We start from the raw sequence: 10,524 nt of genomic DNA on the forward strand, positions 1-10,524 counted from the left end.
GTTTAAAAGAGAGTACCATTTCAAAGTTAGAGAGATCAGAATTTATCAAAAAATATTGTATTAATTTGTACAACTTGTTTATTACGCATTATAAATTTATTTTCTTATTTTTTAATTGCTGTTTTATTTGCTGTATTCATTAGATTCGTTAAAATGTTTATTTCAACAGGAAAATTATAATATCAACTTATTGTATTACTTTTGAAAGCAATAAGAAAATTTTTTTAAGGTAAGTACGAGTTATATTTTTATACATTTAAATTTTTATCGTCGCAAAAAAAAAAAAGTGTTTAGTTATTTTCCATATAACGGACGTGTAACGTTCCTCGTCAAATATCATAGCTGTTAATATAATGTGCAACAAATTTTTGTCGCACAAACGCATGTGCGTAATTGAATAATTTATTTACAGATAAGTAAATTTAGATGGGAGCAACTTCTTCTAACTAGAATCAGGGCCAGTAGACAGACGCGATAAGTACAAATTGTCGCAAAACAAGCTTACATTAATTAACGCAGAACCATGGGACATTCCGTTTGTAGAGATAGAATTGTGAAATGGACTTTGTATGGTAATTAAGAACGTCTGCTGGAGATAATTTCGAGTTTTTCATAGTTTCTTTTTTGCTCGATACAATTTCACATTTCAGCTGTCTAGCGTCATGGAGTAACAATCCCCTATGTAAGACACGCGAAACTTAACGTGATATATAATTCGAAAACGAAACAAACGCAGTTGTTTATTTGACCGTTTGAATATTCGCAAATATAGCCTCTAAATTATATAATAAATAATCAAAATAAAAAAAAATTTGCTTCAAAGCCGGATTAAAGGTATCGTTAATTGATACCTCAAATATCACCGTCAATAATGTATATCGAAATGCTAATTGATAAAGTCAGCCATAATCAAATTTAAATATAGCTCGGAAGAACTGCCAATAAAATTGCCACGACTGATCTGGCACAAATAAAATAATTCTATTGTACCTATTCAATTATTAATTATTATATTAATAACGTAAGAATTAAAAAAAAAAAAACAAACAAAACAAAAAACAAAAGAACGATTAAAACGCGAATGCTTCCGAAGCATTTAAGAAGAGCGATAACGCAAAAAATGCTAACGCACAGACTTAAACGTTCGGTAATCGGCTGCGTGATCTGCAAACGCGATTCATTATCATATTCAAAACTGGCTCGAGATTGACGTCTGTTTCCGAGTCCTGTGCACGGGGAGATTGGCACAACAGCTAGGAAAAGATTTTTATTTGTGCGTCATTGCGCCGCGTCTGTATATAATCGATGTGTCATAGGTCAAACCGATGAGATACCCATTTGCAGTCTCTGTGGTGCAGTCAACGGCGCGTTCCCCGGCCGAAGCGCCCGAGTTTTCTGCCGTTTCATCCGGCCGCCGAATTCGGTCGCGATCGTTACACGGTATCTACGGAGGAACCGCAGGCAGCATCCGCTGTTTCGTCTCACCTTTGCCCCCAGGTAAGAGTCCCAGATTTAACAACCGACCTTCGATCACCGGTCGAAGATCGGATCTATTCTAGATTCGTGACGCGTTCCTACGTGGTGTATTCGCGTATATTTATACTCGCCCGAGTATCCGCATTTTGAATGCACCGAGATATGATCGCGCAACCGATTGCAGAGATCGAAGTAAAGGGAAGGAAAAGGGATAACGCGGTTCCATGCGCGAAAGCGGCGTTTTCACAGTGATTGTATTCAAGTGCGAGATAAGAAGAGAAAGAAAGAAAGAGCGAGAGATAAAAAAAAAGTGAGTAACCCGCGATTAAGTCTTTTTGCGTTGAGTCTGCTTAGGCTTTGCTTTGATGCGTAACGGATGCGAACCGTTATACGCGGCAGATTCGGATTAGAATTAAAGCGGAGCCTTCCGAGTGATAAGTACGTTAATAGATGCGTGATAATAGATAGGGGAGCACAGTAATGTAGCCGCGATGCATGTGCCGTTCACATGAAGAAAGTTTGACCTCTGCGAGAAAGTATGTCCGTCCGCCGGCGTAATCGCGAGGAGATTTCACCGGAGGGAGTTTCCACCTCGATTGTCATTCTCAACATCCGAGTGAATCGCAGGTGAAAGTACCACCGAGAGACCCGAATCGCCCGACGCGTTAATGAAACGTTCACCTTTCGTAACAAATCGCCATTAGCGAATCGGCGCCAACCTAAGCACATATTTTATACGCCGGAGAGAAGATCGCTCGACGCTCGCGAAGGAAACGTATGCAGCCTCGACATTAACCACGAAGCAAAATCTTTACCGCCTTCCCCTCCCCGTATGACCTCCCTTATCGGTTCACCGAGCGGATGCTAAGTGAGTCGTTTCTTTTGAGTGACATATGGCGCCATTTACGTTTAGCAAGGAAAACACGTGTTTTTTTTCCGCAAACTGGTGTCTTCGCGATAATCTATTCTTTATTGGCAACAATTGGAGGGTAGGGGACCCCGCCCGTAGATATGACTTTACTTTTTAAAATTTAAAGGGAAATAAAAAGAGAGATTATTTCATCGAGTTGAAGCAAACGCGTAAATTGTTTCTGGTCGCGTATATGTATTACAGGGAACGAATTATATTAAATGAATCAGTTGTGAGATACAGTTGTTTGCACTTCAGCAACGTGTAAATGATAAAAATAACAAGTTATATAAAATGGGAGTGGGATGTAATTATTTATAAAAAAATTAATTATTTATGAGAACATAATTATGTACGTTGATTGAATATTAATCTTAGCGTATATATAAATATTAAATATCAAACGATAAAATTAACGTTTGCAACGCAAAAAAAAAAATTATTTATATTTCAAAACATAACTTATTCGCATTAATAATTTCATTTGTCTATTTTGTAGTTCAGTATTAATTAACGTGTCAATTATAGCGATTATCCTCCCCCACATGGCGCGAGCAAATGTGAGAAGACGGCACTCGGATTTGCCGCATTTCGAATCTGTAGCTAGAATTTCAAGTCTTCCTATTGTGGAGAGCAGTATACATATCGCTGGTAATGTGTACAGAAAAATTAAGGTAAGATTATAAACGGCGTTACGTTCGATGTAAAATCTTAAAAAAAAAAATTTTTTTTTTCAATAATAAATTGTCTACTTTGTTAGCGTTCAAATTCGTTAATGAACTGGAGCTTAGACACGGCTGAGCAGTCATTAGCGATCGCATCCGCGACGGCAAGACCGGCAATTTTTGCATTTAACGGACCAATTACGACGATCGATCAATTACTGTGCAAAGGTATCGACCTCGTTGAGCAGCGAGTGCCGGCGGTGCATCTTCCCCCTCATCTCGTAAGTCTCGAAAAAACTTAATTCAATTTCTCGTCGGCGTAAATAAAGAGCTGAGCTTTAATTAACACAATTTTCTGAAACCTTCTCTGAAAGTGAATTTAAAAGTATTGGCTGCCTCGCGAATAGAACCTTGACTGAATTACCACATGCAAATTGAATACGTTCTTACTACTTGATTTATTTTTAGATGTATTTAAACACACGAGATTATGTTAATACAAAAATCGTTAAGCCGGTTTTAATGCGCGCTGGAAGTGTCAAGCAAATCGGTAGTCAAGCTGCTAACGCGGCTGCGGATAGATTGGATGGTGCACTGACGGTCGCAGACAAGTACGTGGATCGTTATTTGCCAGCAGATCCAGCCGATAAAGATGGTACATTTGACGATATATTAATTTTTAATTTACTATAAAATTACGTGCAATAATATATCTTATTTTTTTTTAACTTAATGCTTACGAGTTGAATAATACTTTGATACTTGTAGTTTAATTAATATGTACTAATATAATAAAACTAATTATTAAATGCCGGACAATCCGTGCTCTAGAGACCAATTCTACAGAAGGAATGAGCAAAACGACACGAACGATTAAGCATGGTGCAAGGTTCTCACGTAAATTACAAAAAATATTGACGCGACGTACTCTGGCCGAGGCTCGAGCGCTCAAAGAACAAGGAACGGAGTGCATGCATATTCTCTTATATGTTGTCGAACTGGTAAGGCTCGAGATAAATTTATCAGTTACATACGCGCTCGTACATTTTTAAGTTAAGTTGTAATTCCCGTAAAGTTCATATATAACATGCTTCTATTAAAAAAAAAAAAACTACCATTTCTTCTTGTACTTAAAAATTTTGAAATAATTTGTTCTGAAACATTATATTTCACGAGCTAAGAAATAGATCACGAATACGTTCGGTGATCTTCGCACGGGAAATATTTACTAGCACAGGTGAAAGGAAAGTTAAGACGAATCGTTTTGCAAATATTTACCTGCACGATCACCGGACTTCCTCATGATCAACGGTGTAACCGCATTTATCGCGATACGAAACGTTTACGTTAATGTACGTTTACTTTTTCACGAGCAGATAGCAACGGATCCGAAATTAGCAATGCAAAAGGCAAAAGCGCTGTGGGCCACGCTGAGCCTACCTGAACCCGAAAATCAGGCGCGTCCAGAAACGCTCGAGCAGCTTCTCGTGCTTTTGACACGCGAGTCCGCACGCCGCATAGTACATTTGGTCAACGGCACCGCTGCATTGGCAGCCAAAACTCCGCGACGCCTAGGTCATCTACTTGTCCGGCTTTCTCATCAATTACTCGCCGTTGCGGACGCTTCATTGCAGGTTACATCGAGCAACATTTGCCTCGAAGCAGCGCGGTTTAAGTAAAATGTTTAAATAACAATTTTCGCGAATTTCAATAACTCTTACTTTGCAGATGACACCGTTAATAGGTAAAAGCAACGCGGTAATAGAACAAGTACCTATCATACGCTATGGTATTGAAAGGTTGAATTCGACGGCGAATTTATTACTGGTAAGCACGCTCTTCTAATACAATTACTCAAAATTGTCAATATGTTACTTATAAAAAAAAAAAAAAGAAAAATAAAAGAAAAAGAAAATACTTTGACTTTTGTAAAATTGCGAATATTACGTTCATTATTTTATACCAGCGAATCAGCTATCGAGATATCTTTGACCGTTTTTGTAGGAAAAATTTGCTGCATTCTTGGCTGGTCGCCCCAGCCCTCAAAAGGTACCACGCATGCGAAACCGCGAGCAGAACCACAACAACCACATGTCGGTGACTTCCAATCCTCCGATAAATGGTATCGAGTAACAAGCGAGTCTCAACTAAAAACTGCTACGTGTAGGTTTCTTTCCCCTTCTGATATGGTCTTCAATTACAAGGTCAAAGACACGAGAATAGAAATCGCGCCAACTCCACGCTCATTGATTAGCCATTTCATCGACCGCGATTACATCATTATTTTTTACAAATTTTGTATACGTGACACAATACGTAATACAATAAGAATATATTTTATCACCGGCACAATGTACCCGTGCTATACTTGGTTTGTGCTTTTCAAGTTTAGTCATTAATCAAAACTATTTGTCCTACAATCAATTAATTGTAAGTGAAGGAATAAAGGGCCGTTTTAATAATTACGACATAAAGCAAATTTGTATTTATTTCACTTTCCTTACTTTCCCTTACTTCCCTATCTTTTAAAATTAAAGCAACGATAATATTGCTTGCGTGCAGTAAAGTAAAATCTTAATTAACCTCTTCGGCTTTCAGATTTCCGCGGTGATAACATTATTTCGTCATTTTGTGTCACTATACGCAAAGAAAGTATTCAATTATATTGTAAGTATACGTATTAAAAAAGCACACGGCGTGTGTATATTAAAAAAAAAATATATACATATAAAACGTGTATTATAAATCAGATAAATCGAATAATCTATCGCGCGGCGTTTAAATCCTGGACTTTGATATTTGAATGAAAAATCGCGAGGCTTTATGCACCAACATCCCATCAACTCTCTTTAGATTTCTTTCCTCAGTGAAAGCGGAGAAATTACTACCTAACCGTAGAAATATCGAGTCTATCGTCCCGTGTTCCTCAAGCGAATTGCAATGTATAATTTCAACATTAGCGCAGATAAACTGATTATTTTTAAATTTTGCACCGATAATCTCACAGTAAAAAGTTTTACACTATACTGATAAAGCACTAACACTATATGCGCAATGCCTTTTTTTTTATAATTATTTTTATGTAAAGCCGTAAAGTTTATCTACGTTTGAAAACATTTTAGTACAAAATATATCTAATAAAATGTATAAAAAAATCATCAATAAACAAATTAGTAATATATTTTCTTGTATGTTTAAAATAATTTGACATATTTACATGTTAATATGTTGGACTATGATCACAACGCAGAAATTACGAAGTTCTTAAAAGAATGACTCAAACGATTGGGGTCAGATGTACGAGACGTATCGCACTTATTTGATGTTCACGCGGTACTTCATACATTCGTGATAAAACCTTATCTACAAATCGCACTGTCTAGATGAAATAACATTTGTATGCTTATTTATATATCTGTGGACTCTGGAATTTAATCGAGTAGACACAAAAATCATATGAATTTTTAATTATGATTCTAATAACTGCAGTGTAAGAAATCATTTAAATAGAGTTCACTTATGATTTAACATTCAAAGTTGCAATTTTCAATTGCCGTTTAATTACTTTTCAACGTTAAATTGTCACGATTGAAATAAAAAAAATAGTGTCATATATTTTTAATACTAAACATTTATAAATACACGCATGAATTAAGATTCAACAATTAATGATAATAAATAGTTATTTAACGATTCACGGTCCAAGGAATCTCTAAATATAATTTTGATGCCAAAGATATTCTTGCGGAAATCGGATGTGTGTAAACCTTCCGATAAATTATAAATCATCTCCGTCTACTTATGCGACAATCGCATCAGTCATGATAACACGAATTAAATTATCTATTCGACGATGTAGACAAAGTGGACTTTGCACCGAGAAGACACGATTATGGAAAAGGACAGCGAGGGACCATATTTCCTCTGCACGTTACAGATTAAGCTAACAAATATTTTGCACGAGAAATATTATTCTCCTACATCAAAATTAACTAATAAAAATTCTACATTGTCCCTTAAAACGTTTCCATAAAAAGGAAAACAGTTTCACTTTCAATGAGTCATATATTATTCTATGGGATTGACCTTCGCGTGCGTTATGCACTCTGCTTCCTTTAAAAAAAAAATAATATGCATGTTACTTAGCCGCGGTTGGATGCTATAATTGCGCGAAATCTACTGAAAGTTGGTGCCGAAAGTGAACATTGTATTGTACGTAAGACGGATAATTAAAACATTTTTATTTAGATGCCCAAAGTATGTTTAAATTCTAGAAAGACGCAACGTTTGTATTTTGTTATAAAATTTTTCCCAGTTTTCCTTGTTCCTAATTGATAAACGGTTTTGCTGTTAAAATGGAGAGCAGGTAGCCCGAAAAATTTTGACCGTAGCACTCTGATAAATATTATAACCAGATGTCGTACTTCGGTCAGTCGATTGTATGTATTGGCTTATTTAAACTGCGTTCACTGCGCAGGCGATTCGTCATGTTATAAGCGTTCAACGTGCGTGATCAGAGTCGGCATTCGCGAGGAAGTATCAGACGTGTTCGAGAGTTACGCGGGAGAGGAACCACCTGCTTGTAGTGAATTTAAGACAGTGAGTATTTTTTTTTTGTTTTTTTGGAAATATTAACGTTTGTTTTCTTACTTGTCGAAATCATCCTCGAATATTGGTTTGACATAAAATTATTTTAATTAAATTATTTAACTCGACGTAAAGACTTCAACTCACGAAGAGCGCGAACTCAAAATTGCGAAATAAAGTTTTGAAAAAATTTAGTTTTGTGCAACACTTCGCTGCTGTTACGTGTACTTGCTTGCAGTTGGAAATTTTTGTCGAATAAAAAATAATATAAAGTGGAATTTATTTGTTCAGTTTGCAGTCACAAAGTTTATTCAAGATAAAAATTTAATCGCATATGATTTTCTCATAAAGTTTTAATATTCATAGCAATATATCCGTGCATTAAATTTGTTTAAGCAATTACGATTATTTAACGACGGCTAAAGATAATTTGGCGAATTCGAAAACTTAATTGGAATAAGTGTATCTACCTCTATCAATATATCTCAAGGACATAACCGAACTCAAAAACATTATGTTACCAGTATTCGAAGATATCTGAATTCATCGTGGTGAAAAACAATTTCCAGAGTTTCTATTTCAATTTTGCTAGTTTTACTTGTGCCTGAACATAAAGAATTTTCTTTATACTTTATATCAATTATATTGATCATTTATCAACTATTAATTTATTATTCAACTGCAATTAAATAAGCAAAAATATACTTTTGTTTCAAGATATTTTCGGTGCACGCGTGAGAAAGTTATCTGGAACCATGGCGACGGAGGTGGCGCAACTTCCTCATTTAAAGGTTTTCGATCGGGTAATGGAATTACCTATCATTGAGTTTGCGGTCGTTAAATCCGCAGAGACATATTCCAGAGTGAAGGATTCCCATTACGTGGTACGTTGGGCTTTGAGTACTGCCGAGTCATCCCTAAATACCGCGACGAGAACAGCGATGCCGATCGCTGTGCCGATTGCTAAGAGACTTGAGAGTCCCATACATTTCGTCGACGACACGTTGTGCATTGGTCTCGATAAAATTGAGGAAAAAGTACCGCTGGTAAAGGAAAAACCCGAGGAGGTCAGCAGATTTTTTTTTCTTATTACGATTAATAAATACTACACGCGTTTCTAATTTCTCAACAAATTAAAAATTAAAATTAAAAAAAAATTCGATATTTTAACGCATTAAATGCATTTTATTTTCAGATCCTAGGAAAAGCAGTGTCGAGAATTTCGCATGTAAACGAATTGATTATTTCACAAGCGACAAATTTGATAGACATTAGCTGGAATACGGCAAATCAAATACTCGATACCCGCTATGGCAGTGTAGCAGTGAGAGGTATAGATAACACGGCCGTTATTGTTGATAAGCTCATCGACAGATATTTCCCTGCGATCGAAGAGGAAAAGCCGATAGGTAAGACGTATATTTCGTTTAACAGTTCGATGTCATATTAACAACCGGTTCAATTTCATTTGCATCGATACGTAATTAAAATAAAAAAAAAATTAAAATTAATTAAATCCATTATTTTTGCAAAACAAAATTATCTAAGTAAAAATAAAATGTTAACTTGTAATGAAAGTCGGCGTGTTACGAGTCAACGAGAAAGTTGGTGAAAGCAGCTAACGTACGAGTTAGCTACTTTAGACAATAACGGTGCATTGTCGTAATTATGATAACCAGTAAAAAAATAAAAAAAAAAAAGATTCTCTTCCTTCTTTCATTACAAATTGATTTTTAATTTCCTTCTGGATGTTGTAACTTTTAGCTTTAAATAGACCTCGTGGAAAATTTGACGTCTTATTTTATACTTTGTTACAGAAATCGATCCAGTCGAACACGACAAACTATTACATACTTTACAAACAGTCGGCCACTTGTCAAATAAAGCTGCTCGACGCGTATACCTGAACATAATAAACCACCTAAGCACTATCAAGAAAGACAGCTCCCTAAAGACTTATGTCAGCAGTTTAGTCGAGTTCCTTCGACTTACGAAGTATCTTCACACCGTCAACGAAAAGCCACTAGCTAACGGCGAAACGAAGGAAGAAAAACCGCAAGACGAGAAGAAGAAGAAGAGCGAATAAATGCAATTACTTTCATGTCGTTTCTCTAAAAAAAAATTTTTTCCACGTATAGTTATTTAAACCATTATTTAAACCATCGAGAGTCATTATATTCGTCACTGGAAAGAACTTTTATATTTATTTTTAATATACGTGCATATATTGTTACTTCATGAATATGCTTTGTACAACATTTCGTTTGAAATTAAATTCCAACGACCATACGCATTAATTATCGTAGCCGGAAAAAGCAATCGTATGAAAATATTCTCTATCAGTAAAGTGCATAGTACGTAAACGTTATTTTTTTTATGTTACTAGTTATAAATGCAAAATGTAAAATAATATAATTGTAGGAATGGGTATAAAGTTTTGTATATATTTATATATTTTGTATAATCCGTGTACGAAATTAGACCTGAACACAGCACAAGGTACGAATGCAATAAATTTGGAATAATTATGTTTGCGAACAATATAACTGTTATAATTGCATGTCATATATTTCTATATTTATATATGCACATGCAAAAATACTTCGTTCAACAAATCGAAGTGTTTTATATATAAATTCTCCAATTATGTATGTAATTTTCTTTTACTCATTGCATAAACAATTTTCAGGTGTAAACTATTGACGCAAAAATGTTTTTCCTATTTTTAAATGAGATATCGATATACGTTATGTACCGAGTAAATATGTAACAAATATATGTATAATAAATACAACTGCAAGACTAATTTGTACTCTGTGCATTTATTTCATATTGATTAAATAAAAAAAAAAAAATTATTATTTTATATAATATAACATCTATTTA

The 10,524-nt window shown here is 35.2% G+C and overlaps 2 protein-coding genes across 3 annotated transcripts; both read left to right on the top strand.

The window, feature by feature from the left end:
• Positions 1-1,310: 1,310 nt before the first annotated feature.
• LOC139107957 (lipid storage droplets surface-binding protein 1-like) lies at positions 1,311-5,530 on the top strand. 2 transcript variants are annotated; one of them, XM_070665884.1, is made up of 8 exons: positions 1,311-1,497; positions 2,915-3,060; positions 3,147-3,332; positions 3,520-3,706; positions 3,883-4,052; positions 4,428-4,685; positions 4,780-4,878; positions 5,056-5,530. In XM_070665884.1, exons 1-8 carry the CDS (start codon positions 1,326-1,328, stop codon positions 5,182-5,184), a joined length of 1,347 nt encoding a protein of 448 aa, XP_070521985.1. In that variant the 5' UTR covers positions 1,311-1,325; the 3' UTR covers positions 5,185-5,530. The 2 variants fall into 2 exon arrangements, with proteins under 2 accessions (XP_070521985.1, XP_070521989.1); XM_070665888.1 differs by lacking the exon at positions 1,311-1,497 and adding an exon at positions 1,525-1,786.
• A 1,982-nt stretch (positions 5,531-7,512) lies between these two features.
• LOC139108020 (lipid storage droplets surface-binding protein 2-like) lies at positions 7,513-10,444 on the top strand. Its single transcript, XM_070665999.1, has 4 exons — positions 7,513-7,650; positions 8,356-8,705; positions 8,834-9,047; positions 9,456-10,444. The coding sequence occupies exons 2-4, from the start codon at positions 8,394-8,396 to the stop codon at positions 9,722-9,724; spliced, it is 795 nt and encodes a 264-aa protein (XP_070522100.1). The 5' UTR covers positions 7,513-7,650; positions 8,356-8,393; the 3' UTR covers positions 9,725-10,444.
• The last annotated feature ends 80 nt before the right edge of the window (positions 10,445-10,524 follow it).

Source organism: Cardiocondyla obscurior, linkage group LG01 (assembly GCF_019399895.1).
Source record: "Cardiocondyla obscurior isolate alpha-2009 linkage group LG01, Cobs3.1, whole genome shotgun sequence".
In the NCBI taxonomy this organism is placed as follows: domain Eukaryota; kingdom Metazoa; phylum Arthropoda; class Insecta; order Hymenoptera; family Formicidae; genus Cardiocondyla; species Cardiocondyla obscurior.

What these genes read in the sequence shown, in the direction of transcription:
- LOC139107957 (XM_070665884.1), top strand. Translation starts at nt 1,326, where the DNA reads ATGAGATACCCATTTGCAGTCTCTGTGGTGCAGTCAACGGCGCGTTCC. An exon ending in CGTCTCACCTTTGCCCCCAG is followed by an intron (nt 1,498 to 2,914) that starts GTAAGAGTCCCA and finishes TGTCAATTATAG; the next exon opens with CGATTATCCTCCCCCACATG. An exon ending in CGACGGCGAATTTATTACTG is followed by an intron (nt 4,879 to 5,055) that starts GTAAGCACGCTC and finishes CCGTTTTTGTAG; the next exon opens with GAAAAATTTGCTGCATTCTT.
- LOC139108020 (XM_070665999.1), top strand. Translation starts at nt 8,394, where the DNA reads ATGGCGACGGAGGTGGCGCAACTTCCTCATTTAAAGGTTTTCGATCGG. An exon ending in TAAAGGAAAAACCCGAGGAG is followed by an intron (nt 8,706 to 8,833) that starts GTCAGCAGATTT and finishes TTTTATTTTCAG; the next exon opens with ATCCTAGGAAAAGCAGTGTC. An exon ending in CGAAGAGGAAAAGCCGATAG is followed by an intron (nt 9,048 to 9,455) that starts GTAAGACGTATA and finishes ACTTTGTTACAG; the next exon opens with AAATCGATCCAGTCGAACAC.